The following is a 16,361-nucleotide window of genomic DNA, read 5'->3' as shown; positions in this document are numbered from 1 at the left end:
CAAGTCAATCAGGCAGCAAATGTGTTCCAGCAGCTTTAGAGGCCTCTCAGTTTACAGTAAGACAGTTACAAATATCACAATATTGTGACACTATAACAAGAGACTTTTGTGTAGTAGCTAAATCAACAAATTCCATTACCTTTGACAAGCATGGAAATAAAATTATATTAAAAAGGAAACCATCAACAGCTTCCTAAGTTTGAGAGCAAACTTGCAAACCAAGCATTAAGTGACACATACTTATGTTGCTGACAAACTAATATTAACACAATGCTAATACTAAAGTACAGTGGTACCTTGGTTCCCAAATGGCTTTGTTGTTGAACAAATTGGCTCCCGGACGCCACAAACCTGGAAATGAGTGTTTCAGTTTTTGAACATTTTTTGGAAGCCGAACGTCCGACACAGCTTCTGCTTGAGTGCAGGCAGCTCCTGCAGCCAATTGGAAGCCGCGCCTTGGTTTTCAAACGGTTTTGGGAGTCGAACAGACTCCCGGAACGGATTAAGTTCGAGAACCAAGGTACAACTGTATCCTCAGTAAAGGGCAATTTTCAAAAAAGTTGTGTGTGTTTTAGTTGAAATCATTCAAATTCTGCATGATTTATTTTGGCTGGCAGAAGCTCTCCAAGACCTCAGGCAAGGCCTGAGCATTGCTTGCAGAGATCCCTTTAAAACATGGGGGCGTTATCTCCTGTCTGTGAGCTGAATTTGTCCTGGCACAGGTCCCAATTGGCACTGTGAGGCAGTTCGTCCAAAACCACACCCACCTGACCCACACCTGGTGTCATATATGACGCCAGGTGTGGGTCAGGCAACTGGAGTAGGCGAGGAAGACAAAAGGGGAAGAAAAAGCTTTGAGTTGATGGGGGGGCCCTCTTCCCATCCTTTGAAATCCCTGGAAAACTCAGGAAACTTGCTGCACCTGAAACCAAGTGTAAAAAGTGCAGCTGAATGGGACACAGCTTTGGACAGCCTGAGGAAGTACCATTCACCTTGGGCCTGCCCATAAAAAGCAAGCGTAGAGTGAGAAACCAGGGAGATGCCTGCTGTTTCTAGGAACTCTTCCCACTGTTTTTGCTGGATTCTGAGAGAGAACCCGGAGGCTGAGAAGGAGCGTGTGTCAGAAGGAAAATGAGCCTATATTGATTTATATATATTTGTAACTTTGTCTTAGTGTAACATCTTTATATGTAACTGTGTATTTGTGTAATGCTTTAAGTTGTTTGTTGCTTCTTCAGTTTTCTGTACACCACTTAGAGATATTTTGAATATATTAAGCAGTATAAAAAAGGAGGAACTATTAAAATGTTCTCCCTATTGTTCCCTGGCAACAGAGGCTTGCAGTCACTACCTGAGGCTCTGACTTCAAGCTTGATGGACTTGGCTGCACTACAGAGTTCCTTGTGGAATAGCCAGCCTCATAGAAACAGCTCCTGCACCACAATTCATTGGTGTCAACGGGAGTCCCCACCCCCCCTAAGGTGCACAGCAGGGAAATGTTCCTGGTTTTCATTTCAATCATAGATTGGAATGAACCTTCCTTGTGTACTGTGGTCCCAATAAAAACTACCTCCCGCAACTAATATTTTTGGTTAAAAAAAAACATGGTAACTGTTACTTACATCTTAACATACCCTATGCATTTTCACATGCCTCCTACAGGTTAAGAAAAGAGAAACCAGACAATATTGATAATTTTTAGCCCGTTATAACTGAACATACATCAGCATTTTACAATGCATCTCATCCACCCTGAAACTGAAATAGAAATCATATTCTTATCTCACATGCTAATATGTGTTCATGGATATAAGCAGCAATCTTCATCCCGCAAACATGTCTTATGCTCAAGGCACAACACAGGAAGTACTGAGCCACTTTCCAACCATTTTCTTTTAATTACCTCTATAAACATTTGCCCAGGGGTCTAAAGATAAAATTTATCACCAGCCATAGCAAGATTCCATCATTTTAATCCTCCTTCTGAAAGACATTAGCAATATCCACATGTACCAATGAGGCAGATTACACAGTGATAAGACAGAACAGTATGATTGCTTTTCAACGTGCAATACTTTGCTAAGAACCTCATTACACATTTGGAGAACACAAGACAGACAAACACACCGCAGTAAACATCCATAAATTATGACTTCTGAAATTATTTCCTGTGTATCTAAAATACAGTAACAGAAAACAGATTTTTAGTTACATTTTTAGAAAGAAAAGAAAATGCAGAAAAATAATCCTTAGGGGTGAATGGTCGTACTGCCATGCCATACAAGTCCAAACAAGATCAATTTACTGGGAACTGGGGTGCCTGGAAAGCTCCAACACAAATGGCAGTAATGCAAAACAATTCAACAGCCTCACTTGTTGGTTATCCCCAGTATTAGTCCAGCTAAGGCGAATTTCAAAGTATGGTTACACTGAAATTGCAGCAGATCACTTTTGCTTACCCAGCAATGGAAATTCAAACACAAGTACAGAAGAAAATGCATTGGTTAAATAACAAACTCTACCCATGAGTTATTTAAAATCTCAGAAAGACCAGACATATGTCATATCTTTGCCAATCTTTCCCAACATTTCCCATTGCTTTCTTTTCCACACATACCAGCTGAGACCCCATCTTTAAATTTCCACTGTTCCCAACGGAGGCTTCCAACTATGTTTGGGAACCTACAATGCCACCTGGAATGCAAGGATGCATGGATTTTACAACTTCCTGAACAGATTTACCTTTTAGTTGTGTGGTCTTTTATCACACATTGAATTCAAGGTAATGAGACAATACAAATGGACACTGTGATGAAGTGAATTTACCAACTTGGGAGACTGGTCATAGGAGCTGCCTAGTCTGTCTAAGAGGGAAGTTCCTTCCTTCTTAACAGATTCCAGGAGTGGAAGGCAAACATAGCACAACCATCACTGGCCATTAATTCCTTGGTGGCTGGCTCTCAGGCCATTAGATCTCAGGAGAAGAAGCATTCAGTAATGAGACAACTGATCTGGTATAAGTTCTGTACTCTACATCTGTTTTGCTCTTTCAACGGCCATTAGGGAAGTAGAAATATTTAAGTAACAGCATATTTAAAGTTTAGGAAGTAGATTTGCTTTTTTGTGAAACTGCTCCATAAGATTACCTTCTGTTTTTCTACTGTAAGTCATTCTCTTTGAGTCTATAAAGAAAACCCATTGAGTGTTTAGATAACCCATTTTGTGCTGTCTTCAACAGAGTTGCTGTTCAGTGGGATTGCTCCCTGAAACAGCTCTCCTTCCCTTTCAAGCCTGCTTACCAAGTAAGAATTCTCAAGAATTTAAAATGTGCCGCTGATTCTGACAAGGAAATGTGGTGATACCCAGGCTAAAACTAGCCATATTCCCATTTCCCATATTCCCATTCACTCAATCATTGGGGAGGCCCCTATATACTTGAGGATGGTACCCATCAGAGAGACGCACATCTGTGCAGACTGTATGTACAGTAGACATCCAGACTGCTGTGCAAGCATCACTAAACTAGCATTAAGTTTAAAAGCATGCTCTCATTAGTTTCTGCAGAGATTATTCCACATGACAGGAGGAAAATTAAATATGTGAAAAGTTCGTCCAGATTTTTTTCTTCGCATTCTCTTACAGAAAGTAATTCAGACAGTAGTCATACACCTACTCACTTCTCCTCCTTGAAATTAATGCAAAGTATCGGCAATCTCACCTAAGTATCATGCATAAAATATAACTGTAGCTCAATAATTATAACACCTTGGTAGAAGTCTGAAAAGCAACTGACATGTGAAGCCAATAGATAAAGTAAAACAATGTAACTTAAAAGTAATTCTGCTTTTTTATTTTTACATTTTTGCAGAATTTACAGTCTTGCTAGGAACATGCCCTGCATTTGCCAAAAGTACAGCAGAAACAAATGTGAAGATTATCACTAAACTAGCAAAACCTGAATTCCAAATTAGACTTAAGGAGGCTCATCCATGCATTAAATGCTACCTGTGGAAATGTGAATTATTGACAAACTTTGGACAGCCCAAATCTAACAAATACAGTAATAGCAACCAATCAGTGAACTTTATATGATAGTTCTATTTATTGGGATTTCACCACCCAGCAACAGTTAGCTAGGCTGGCACAGTATTAACGTAAGTTATGAAAGGAAATTGACTTTGCTTTAAGCAAGCCTATTTCAAACAGCATATAATCATGCAATGCACTTAAGAGTAGTTACTGCAAAGGAATTACCAGTTATCACCTCATATCAGTCTTGAATGGGATCCCATTATATGCTTCAAAACCACATCTCTTTTTCACCTAACCTCCCCATTGCCTATATAGCAAATGCTTACATACTTAATACGTACTGCACAAATATATCATCACCCACTCCCACCAAGACTCAAATGTGTACAGATTTGTAGTGTTCATGCAAAATAGGTCAGTGCACACATTATCCACTTAGTAGGATGTTCTATTCACTACTACATCTTTCTTTGGTCTAGGATCTAATGCACATGAGCTCTACATCACACTGTGACAGAACTTATTGGGTTGACTTGTTTTCTCTAGGAGACAGCAGCTAAGTGACATAATGAGGTGTTACAGCTTTCCTATTCTCAAAGCAGGTGAAATACAGTCAATTAAAAACTGTTGCCAAATAATAATAAAAAACTTGCAGCGATTTAGACTACCAAAATCCTTGTCTTTCTACTATTTCAACACGATAATGGATCTGTCCTGGGAGCTCAGAGTCTTCAAAAGAATATATTGTAAACTAAGGGAGATTCCATTGGCTTGTAAGCTACTTTCCACATTATTAGCCTGAAGCCATTTAACTAAACAATAATTCAACTGCTGTTTGCATCTCCCACATACATACAGTAAATCAACTATTCATTCTAGCTAATGAAAGCTTTTAAATACACCCATTTTCTATTTTTCTATATTTTTAATGCACACATGTCACCATTTACAACTGGCTTCATAAGATGACATCTTGCTAATTCTGGTCTGCAGCAAAACATTTGATAACGCAGAGCAGAATGTTTTACTATGTTTTTATATACCGTATTGGCCTGAATATAAGCCACATTTTTTCCCAAATTCCGATTGTGAAAAGTTAAAGTTCGGTTTATACAGTGGTACTTCAGGTTACATACGCTTCAGGTTACAGACTCAACTAACCCAGAAATAGTGCTTCAGGTTAAGAACTTTGCTTCAGGATGAGAACAGAAATCGTGCTCCGGTGGCACGGTGGCAGCAGGAGGCCCCATTAGCTAATGTGGTGCTTCAGGTTAAGAACAGTTTCAGGTTAAGAACCATCAACAAAACCCTTATATATTGTCTGTTGATAAAGGTAAAGGGACCCCTGACCATTAGGTCCAGTCGTGACCGACTCTGGGGTTGCGCGCTCATCTCGCTCTATAGGCTGGGAGAGCCAGCGTTTGTCCGCAGACAGCTTCCGGGTCATGTGGCCAGCATGACTAAGCCGCTTCTGGCGAACCAGAGCAGCACACGGAAATGCCGTGCGGTACCTATTTATCTACTTGCACTTTGACGTGCTTTCGAACTGCTAGGTTGGCAGGAGCAGGGACCGAGTAACGGGAGCTCACCCCGTCACGGGGATTTGAACCGCCGACCTTCTGATCGGCAAGTCCTAGGCTCTGTGGTTTAACCCACAGTGCCACCCACGTCCCATATTGTCTGTTGATACATACTGCCAAAAAGAAATATGTTTTAAATAAATAAATAAACCCCATCCCCACCCCCTCCACATTCCCTTACAGCAGTTCTGACATAATATGTGCATCGTAAGTATGACTCCTGAGCACATACGTTTCAATTATAAATGGTCAACCAAGATGCATTCAGCTGAAAATATTGAGCTAAAATGTTAATCAATACAATTTGCTTGCAGACTATCTCATAAGCTGAATTCATAGACAGCAGCAGCTCAGAGGTCATCTTTGAGTACGGTCTGTGAATGATTCATTTTGAATTGCTTCCCCATGTCTACTTACTGGAAATCTTTGCAAGAACCCAAACATGGTCACAAATTGTTAGGGTGGAATAGTAATTTGTAGCACTTGCTAAGAAGCAAGAAAACAACACATCATTTGAGTTACCTGTGTCAAGTCCCCTGAACCTCATCCTAATAATCTGCTACAGACTCCTTGTTTTCTCATACTATGGAACTTGTATAGGACCAAACAAACACAAGCTTATCATACCAATAATGTACACTGAGCCAGCGAACAGTTCTGCCAAGAGATCCCAAAAATGGAGTTTAAAGGAAGCAAGATCTTCAGCAACTCTACTCCCAAGAAAAATATGGAATATGAATACAAATAGACAAGAGAATAATTAATTCAGAACAAGCCATCAGCAGAGATGTGATGCTGAAGGCACTCAACATGCAGTATCAAGGCGCATGCTAAACATAAAGCAACAGACATTCTGCCAATGCAAACATCAAATCAGTCAAAAAGCATAGGGAGTAGGGGGGGTTAAGGTGATCTTGTAGGTAAACTGGTCCCAAGTTGTTACGGGCTTTACAGTGGTATCTTGGTTCCCAAACGGCTTAGTTGCCGAACAAATCAGCTCCCGAATGCCGCAAACCCGGAAGTGTTTTTCGGAAGCCAAACATCTGGCGTGGCTTCTGCTTGAGTACAGGAAGCTCCTGCAGCCAATCGGAAGCCGCGTCTTGGTTTTCGGACAGTTTCGGGAGTTGAACGGACTCCTGGAACGGATTAAGTTCAAGAACCAAGGAACCACTGTAAATAATAGTAATAATAATAATTCCTTGAATTTAGCTTGGTAGCAAATCAGCAACCAGTGCAGATCTCCGCTATACAGTGGTACCTCGGGTTACATACGCTTCAGGTTACAGTACTCAATTCGTTGCGGAGGTCCATTCTTAACCTGAAACTGTTCTTAATCTGAAGCACCACTTTAGCTAATGGGGCCTCCTGCTGCTGCTGCGCCGCCGGAGCACGATTCCTGATCTTATCCTGAAGCAAAGTTCTTAACCTGAAGCACTATTTCTGGGTTAGCAGAGTGTGTAACCTGAAGTGTATGTAACCTGAAGTGTATGTAACCCGAGGTACCACTGTATATAAATGTATCACAGCCAATCAATAGGAACATCTATTTGTTTAGCAAAACATGCCAAATCAGAATCAGTAAGAGTCCATCACAAAAAGGCACACTGTCTCAATACATGAGGGCTGGTCCACATATTACAAAGAAGAGAGGTTATAATCCTTTCCTTCTACGGTTATTTAAAGAAGTCTAAAAAAGCAGAGACCTCAAAAACTAGCAACAGTCACCACAGTTTGAATTAATAAATGGAAAATCATCTTGAGATAAGTTTTTTCACAATCACATAAGCAGGTATCTAGTCAGCCAAGACCAGCACAGAAGCAACTAACTGTTTGAAAGTATATAAGTATTTACAGCATGACAACCCTGGAAAGAGAGTTTGCGTTGATCATATTACTGCAAATTCCACATCTAGCTTCCAATATAAATAAGTATATATATATATTCTCTTTTTTCCCCAGTCTGTAACCAAGCTTTTGTGTTTGAGAATCACCCTGACATTTTATGCTTTACTTAATTTCTCAAATTGTAGAAAGAGTCGCAATTAATGCATTTCTATTTAAAGAAAACATAGTTCTTAATATTTTTTAAATCATCAAGCAATTATCTGAAAGCACATAGACAGGGTGGTGGGGAGGGCTTTTCCTTCAATCAGTCCAATTCACATGTAGCATTAAAATGCATTGAAAAACTAAATGTGGCTTAACACAAATGAGCAGCATACTGGTGCATGCATCTCAAAAGTTCCTGATGAGCCCTTTCCGTGCCCCTGCCATGCCAGAAAGAATAACAGAATAATAGAGTTGGAAGGGACCTCCAGGATCATCTTGCAATGCAGGAATATGCAGGAATATGCAGCTGTCCCATACAGGGATTGAACCTGCAACCTTCACGTTATCAGCACCATGCTCTAACCAACTGAGCAACTTTGTGTTCTGTGAAAATAAGTGTTTGTGGTTTGTTTCTCCAAGAAACCATGGCAATCGCTTATGGTTTGTTGGAGATAAACAATCCACAAGCACTGGTTTGCATAATACATAAAGACAGCCACCGACTTATTTCTTCTCTGGTATACAAGAGCAGGGAAGGATCACATCAGGGACTTTATAGAAGTATGCACCACTGTGTGCAAATAAAGTTAAAATGATTTGATGTTACATGCAAACCAGGAAATCATCACAATCGGCATGACTTTGGTTAGAATCTGTGTAGAACTCATGTTTCTAGAATTGAAAAAGTGGTGGCATTCATTTCCCATTCACATATACAGCTTGGCATCAACTTCCTTTGAGCTACATTCAACTACGTGGTTTACAAAAAAAGGTTGGGGGCAAACAGAAAGTAGGCCAAATTTAATAGACGCCATGGTGAACGCTGTGAGGCTTTACACTTCTCACATAATGTGAACCAAGGTATACTTACAGAATTGTAGGCTAAGGCTCAGAAAGGCTAACAAGGCTGCCAAGGCCAACAAGAGCAAAAAACGATTTCGGAAAAGCATTATTATTCTTTCTGCTACTTCTTCATGATTTCACCTCCATAGTCAGAAACTTCCTGTCAACACAAATACAAAAAAAAATGCATTAGAGATAACCCTCACCCTTTTGAGAAACTCTGAAGCTCCAGGATTAAGAAAAAAAGGACATGATTTCTTTCTTTTTTAAAATTCTTTTTAGTAAGTACTAGTGAAATAACTATTTCCATAAAACAAAAAGATCAGACAGAAAATATACACATTTATTATATGGAAAAATCAAAACAATATTCACCAGAGCCTACCTTGCTATCCTTTACTACCTAATACTTTTATTAATCACTTCATTACTATCACTTTATTACTGATTACTGAATTAAACTAATAAATTGCAATTGTATCTTTACAAATTCCATTTTAAATTGATACTTTAGAACAGAGGTAGCCAATAATGTGCTGCCCCCTCCAGTTGTTGCTGGGCTCCATCTCCCATTGGCCTCAGCCGGCATGGCCTATGAGAGATGCCGTCCAGGAACAGCTGGAGCAGGGGTAGTCAACCTAAGGCCCGTGGGCCGGATGTGGCCCAATCACCTTCTCAATTTGGCCTGCGGGTGGTCTGGGAATCAATGTGTTTTTACATTAGTAGAATGTGTCCTTTTATTTAAAATGCCTCTCTGTGTTATTTGTGGGGCACAGGAATTCGTTCTTTTTCCTCCTCCAAAATATAGTCTGAAGGCAGGTGGACTGGCCCACGGCTGAAAAAGGTTGCTGACCCCTGAGCTGGAGAGTATCACCTTTGTCATCCCTACCTTCAAATAATAAAGTGGCTTTGCTTTGCTTGAGGAAGCAATGAGTTCCCTTTGCAATATTCAATAAATGGTTTCCAGCATACCAAAAAAAGTCATCCTGTTGCCTCCTCCGTTAAGCCTTTTTTTCATTCTAAGTTTATTTTCCCCTGAAAGCAAATTCCCAAACTTGTGCTCCACCTGTTGTAAAGTGCCTGGGGCCCTTTACTGGGAAATAAAGGTTTTAATACATAACTATTCCTGCGATTGAGGACTGATATTCTGAGCATTTCAAAAGTCATACAAATAATTCCAAATCTTGCTTTGTACAAAGCAGTTAGTATAACAGTATCCAACTATTCAGAGTCGTTATACTCAGAATAGACCCATTGAAGTAAGTGGGTTTAAGTAGCGTAAGTAACTGTTTAAAGGCTAAATCCTATGATCCCTGTGAGGGGATCATAGGAAATGTTTTGGATCTCCCTGTCTGCAGGCAGAGAAGGTGGTCCACCTTGAGAACTTCCATCCCAGCCATCACAGAAAATGTAAGGACAGTGACTGATACTCCCTCACCACTGCTGAGGGCAAAAAGGAGATGTTCTGAGGACATGTAATGTGTGGCTCTGGATCCAGTAGATTCAAAACCCTTTCCCTGGAATGGGGGGTGGGGGTGGAACTAGCTCCTGAGGTGGCAATCCTATTTTCTTTCCCTTCCCTTGAAGAAGGAAAACTCTTCAAGAAAAAACGATCGACGAAAGGAGGAAAAAGAGAATGACGATAGCCCAGCATCTGTCCAGTTGGGTATTAGCCCAAGAGGGGTTTGGTTTTGGCAGGTCACCTCGTCAATTTCTCTCTCTCTTGTCAATGTAGGCCTGGACTGCCAATGGCTTTCAAATACCAGAGCAAGGCAAAAATGGTGTTTTAAAAGAAAATCGTGACATCTAATAAATAAAAGTAATTATGCCATCCATGATTGATTTGGGATCATTCCCAATGAACAACTGTGCCCAACAGAAGCTGCCAATGCAATTTGTTTTCAGGTGCTACTTGATATTGGCTTTCCTTGGGATCAGGTACAAGTACTACAATAATATGATATAACTCATGAATAATACTGCAATAAAAACTATTTACATTGCCAAACAAAATGACACACAGCCAGGATATTAAAACTGTCACTTTCAAGTCTATCATAATGTATTACGGGGGGGGGGGGACCTCATACAAGAATACAGGAAAACAAATAAACCTAATGCAATCAAGTTACAGGACCACCATAGATGCAGCAATACATTCACAAATAAAATAAATAATAATACTCATCTCTTAATCTGCGGGTTACCATCTGATTGGATTTTTTTTTTCTGATTTTAGGATGTATTTTAATTGATTGCCTGATTTTATGTTAATGTGGTATACATTTAATGTTAGCTGCTCTGAGCCCGGTTTTGGCCGGGGAGGGCAGGGTATAAATTATTATTATTATTATTAATCATATTTGAAGGCCACCAGAAGTGGCGCTGTGGGTTAAGCCACAGAGCCTAAGACTTGCTGATCAGAAGGTTGGCAGTTCGAATCCCTGCGATGGGGTGAGCTCCCGTTGCTCGGTCCCTCCTCCTGCCAACCTAGCAGTTCGAAAGCGCATCAAAGTGCAAGTAGATAAATAGGTACCGCTCTGGTGGGAAGGTAAATGGCATTTCAGTGCGCTGCTCTGGTTCGCCAGAAGCAGCTTAGTCATTCTGGCCACATAACCCGGAAGCTGCACGCCGTCTCCCTTGGCCAATAAAGCGAGATGAGCGTGCAACCCCAGAGTCGGTCACGACTGGACCTAATGGTCAGGGGTCCCTTTACCTTTACCTTATAGAAGTATCTAACTGCTAGAAAGGAAATACAGCTAAAATATTAAGATGTATGGCATGAGGCTATATCAACAAAGCTGAAATTACAGATAAACATTTAGACAACAAGGGAAGAGTGGGGAGCTAGGCTGTAGCTAGGCTCCCCACTTATGCAATGCTCTCCCCGGGGAGGTTTGCCTAGCATCTCTGTTACATATTTTTAGGTGCCAGACAAAAAAAAATTCCTTCTCCCAGGCCTTGGCTAATGAAACAATCTATGGCCTTTTAAACTGGGGTGTACTGTTTTGTTTGTTACTATGTTACATATTTTGGTGTTTTTATACTGTACACCGCCCTGTGATCTTCGGATGAAAGGCGGTATAGAAATTGAAGAAACAATAATAATAACTGGGCCACACACTCTCTTTTCCTATTTCTTTTTTTTTAAATAAAAGCAACCCATTGCCTCAGAACTATGCATGGGCTGCATTTTTCCATCAATAAACCTGAGGAGACTTATCTACCCAACCTGAGCTGTTCTACAAAGTGATAGCATCACACAGGGCTCTTTAAGAAGTACACTAGATGCTTCAGGTTCCCTTTATGGAGCAGGAGGAGAAATGTTGCATGTGAAGCCCCTGAGAGACAATGACCACTATCGCTATGAGTTCTAATCTTTCTGGCACTCCCTTTTCTTTCTATGAATACTGTTGTCAGCCAGAAACCGCCTAGCAAAAGAAACCACATCACCATCACTTGTGAGTCATTGGTATCTCACAGCAGTGTTCTTTCTACAGTAAGCTACCAGATTGTTTAAATTAATGGACACATATAATAAAAACATGAAGCAGTCTTGAGTTTACAACCTGGATCTCATATAATAGACCACTGTATATAGAGGTTACCAAAAAAATTATTCTCAGCAATGCAGTATGACCATGTGATTTGACTTAATCGCATCAAGGGACTCCATAATAGTGCCCTTCTAGATTGTGCAGCGTAAACTTGTGTAGAGAATTTGGTCAAGCTGCAGGTTTAGCAGTTTTTGCTTCAACCACCATACAAAAGAGTATTTGGTCACTTCCATGGGGGAGTCAGAAGCAGCCCATCGTTCTGCTACTTTAGAGCAGCAGCCTCCTGTCTCGCCCGGAGTAAACACATTATTACACTGAATCACTGTGACAGCTTAAATGAATTGATTAAAATGGCTTGTCTCCATAATAATCAATAGCACTCTTCAAAGTCTGCCTCCATGAAATTACTGTACTTATCTGGTGTGAGAGATCAAAACGATGCAAACTGACACAATATGAGAAAGCGAGAGAGAGAGAAACAGTAAATGAAAAAACTCACCACTGTAAGGAAGAAAGTAAATGATACAAACATTGAACAAGATATACAATATACCATATTTTTCGTGTATATGACTAGGTTCCTCCCCCCTAAAAATAACATCAAAAATGAGGGGGCGTCTTATACACGGGCCAACTCTCCCCGTTTTCTTAAATCTGAGTCCCCAAAAATAGGGGGCATCTTATACATTGAAAAATACTGTAACTCAATGTAGTAAAGTTACAGGAAAGGCAAAAGAACAGCTTTCCTCCAGCTTTCCAACAGACCAATCTACTGAGACAGCAGTTGTTCCTTCTCACATAGATATGCCCCCAAGAAGGTTACAGCAGCGTTGGGGGGAAAAGTCTCCTTTGCCAACCAAACCTCAGGGGTATGAGGAACCTCAAGAAGTATCCCATCAGAGGCTCTCAGTGATTTAGTTAGAGCATTATTTGACAGAGTGAGTTCTTCAAAAGTTATTGAGCCTTATAAACTATCAGCAACTCCAGAAGTTAAATTTAAAATATAGCTTTTTTGGGGGGGGGGGACCTAGGATCTTATTCTCCACTTTTTTAAGTTTCACATAAAAATCAGGAAAGACATGCACTATATCTTTGGGGGAATGTTATCACACTTCTTTTACCGAGTTACCTTTTTCCACTGGTGTAAATAGCAGTAAGTTCCTGTACATAGCACGCAAATTTTTGACTGAAGCACAATTTGACTGTTTCTTAATGGCCTCTAGGCTTCTGTTCACCTATTATGAACAGCTATGAAAAATAAATATAGAGTGACTGACCCTTAACTCCTTGCTTAGACATAAAACAGAACAATACAAGTGAAAGTATGAGTATGTGCCATGAGCCCAGCTCAATTCTGCTTGGCAGTTTGCCTTTCCCATTTTGCCTGAAAGTTCTGTCTGTCCTGTAGCTCTAGCAGGAGCAGATAGGGGGAAAGAAGAGTCCCTTGGGTGGCTGAACAAAAGGAGGAATTTCCAAATCCTTCCTGCAAAGATCTGTTCGCTGCTGTGGTGAACACTTCTGTGTCTGCCTCAGCAATGGAAAGAGAGTGACACTGAGCAGACACTGCGCTTGACACCCACAAGAAAACATTGTTCCTATTCTTTGTACTCAAAATGAATAATATTGTTAGTCTTTCCAAGTTCTACTGGGTGGCTAATCTGCATTATCTTCACTCTACCTTTGACTATTCTCATGTCTTCTGCTTATCTGCTGATCCCTTTCCTGAATGCTGCTAACCTAGAACTTTAACCTTTAACAAAGTTACCACCTACCACTGATTTTCCATCCCATTCAATCTGCAAAGTGAATTCATGCACTCTGAAATTTTTGATTAACTAATTAAGTGATTTAGCAGATCTTTTTCTAAATCAATATTCCTGATTAAGAAACTAATATCCTATTGAGACTTTGATTCACTTTGCATCTTTGAACTAGTCACTGAAGAGTGTTGATTAATGAACTCAAGAAAAATCAACCGACTGCACATCTTTAATGTTTCGACTAATCTTCCAATAATCTTATGTCTTTAGTTATTATTATTTTTTAAAAAAATGTCCATTGCATCCAATGCTTCATGAACAGAGCTCCATTTGTGCAATGGGACTTCCCCTTCCTCTGCTGTCATAGCCCCAAATCTGTTATGAAGGCTCCCACAAGCCTCAGTATCAATTTTTGAAGGGTGGAAGTAACATTCTGATGTGCAACCCAGAAAGTCTAGGTTTCTCTGTGACACAAAGCTGGAGTTAACAAGCACACAGAGTATTAGGATCAAGTTTTCTTATGATTTTCCCTAATTACTGTAGAAAATATTTCTAACATCTGAAGAAAATTTCTAGCGCAAAATATTAAGATATTGTTCAGAAGAGCCAAGCGTTTGCATTCCAAATGCATCAAGGGGTGCAATCTGTAGCCTTATTCAGATATTTGTGTGTATAACATTGTATGGAAAGATAGCAGGAAGGACCGCATACCCTAGGCTCACCATTAAGTTCTGTTGTGTTATTCTGAGAGCATACTCCCCCCCACACACACACCCCCGTGTGCTCTGCCCACAATACATTGATGCCCACCAGGTCTTCTTGCTCTATTTACGGTTTTGTTTTGTAAGTTACAACAAGATATCACTAGCCCAGTCATGGACTTCTGTAAATGAAATCTCTGACAATCGCAGGACTGTACTTCATAGTCTGTCATGGCAACTAAAAGTAGCCCTCGTCTCCCTATATAAATGATCCAGAACGTTTTGCACAAATGAGTTGCTTCCCACCCTGAGTAAATCTCATTATTAGACTGTGCAGTAAATTTCTACTGCTTCCAAAGGCTTCTGCTCAGTTACAAGAACCAAGCTGTAGTAAGTCCTTTGAATTCAACACCTTGTCAGTGTGACAGATAGCTAATTTGAGCTTGGGCAAAACATTTTAAGGACTGCTCCAGCACAGAACTAAGAGAAGGGGCCAAGGAGGGGAAAATTAAATTTGAAAAGATTAAACCAGAATGGCTAACCCCGTATCACTGCAGCCATTCACCAGTTAGTAGCCTGGATCCCAAAATACTCTTCACATTTATGCACCAGCAAGATGCAAAATTTAACTATGGATTCTATTTCTCTTACATCTCGAAAACTTTCTTATGATCCTCATGACTGAAACTATGGGCAATTTTTTAACTGCTTTGATTCAACTTTGCTAGCATTGCCAGGGACTGACAAATTGCCACAGGAGCCAGATGTAGACTGTGGGCTGCCAGTTGCTGCCCCTGCTTTAGACAACTGGAATTTTTTATTAAGAATCAACCCCTTCCAGCCTTACATACGTCTAAGCAAAGTGTTTCAAGTAATGGATTACAAGAATAAATTCGAAACCCCATCTCCACACATTGAACTTCACCTGATTAAGGACTACAATTGTCACTGCTACACACCTACACCAAGTTTTATTAAGGTTCAGCATTTGCTAAACCAGTCTCAATGCTTTTCTTCCCCAAACAAATTGCATGCAGTAAACAAACATCAAACTTTGGTTACAGCTTGTGGCTTGTTAGGAGCAAGACAAACACAAACCCAGGTATACACCTAACGCTAAACCAAACCATGCCATTAGTTCTAGGTAGCATGGCAGCACCAGGAGCAGCAAAAAGAACAAAGCAGCCAAGATTTTCCATCTGAGTGGCTGTATGCATACTCATTCTTGCTAAGAAATAATCTGGTTTAGCATTATGTGCGAAACAGCTATTATATTCTTCAAGAGAATAGTCTTAATCAGTAATCACATCTGAATATTTTACCTTCAACATTAAAAAAGCAAATCTATAGATCACTATTGAAGTTTACATAAAATAACTTCACAGATTATTGGAATACGACATAATTGTAGCTATTTAGTTGGGGAAATAATTCTCATAAATGCCATCAGTTATGCGCCTCTCACTATTACACAATATTTTACACTAAGGGGGGGGGATTCCTAATTATTCAAACCAAAACAAATCCATAGAGTGAGAGAGGGGTAGAAGAACATAAAGATTGCAATTTTTCTTTAGCAGCCATTTTTTAAATGAAAAGGCAGTGAGGATTATGTAATAGCTTGAAAGGATTATTTAGTAATTGGATTCTTGCAAATACAGAGCTTCTAATCTTCCCCTCTCCAAGCCCTCCCTATTTCCTTTGTCAGCCACCGAATATACTTGTTAGTCATGCCTATGATCATGGAATTATGCTCAACATGGCCTTTTACCCTACATCCCCACATCTGATATTCTGATTCTTCAATGTTCTTGCACACCAGCTCCAAGACCAGCATTC

At 40.1% G+C, this 16,361-nt stretch overlaps 1 protein-coding gene across 4 annotated transcripts in view; it reads right to left on the bottom strand.

The window, feature by feature from the left end:
- PXYLP1 (2-phosphoxylose phosphatase 1) overlaps window positions 1-16,361 on the bottom strand; it is a 58,914-nt gene that overhangs the window by 19,679 nt on the left and 22,874 nt on the right. The window contains exons 1-2 of one of the 4 annotated variants that reach the window (XM_053390001.1): window positions 8,533-8,635; window positions 1,904-2,974 (exon numbers count right to left, since the gene is read on the bottom strand). The exons of 1 other annotated variant lie outside the window; for it this stretch is intronic. Coding sequence is in view for 1 of the 3 variants with exons in the window: in XM_053390003.1 (XP_053245978.1) it covers window positions 8,533-8,611 (79 nt within the window). In the remaining 2 variants the exon portion in view is untranslated. Of the gene's footprint in view, window positions 1-1,903; window positions 2,975-8,532; window positions 8,665-16,361 lie in introns of those variants that run through there. 2 more of the 4 variants (XM_053390003.1, XM_053390002.1) reach the window with 2 other exon arrangements.

The sequence above is a fragment of the Podarcis raffonei genome, chromosome 5 (genome assembly GCF_027172205.1).
Source record: "Podarcis raffonei isolate rPodRaf1 chromosome 5, rPodRaf1.pri, whole genome shotgun sequence".
Taxonomy (NCBI): domain Eukaryota; kingdom Metazoa; phylum Chordata; class Lepidosauria; order Squamata; family Lacertidae; genus Podarcis; species Podarcis raffonei.
Note: the sequence above shows the minus strand (reverse complement) of the source record. Positions and strands in the feature narration are given on the sequence as shown.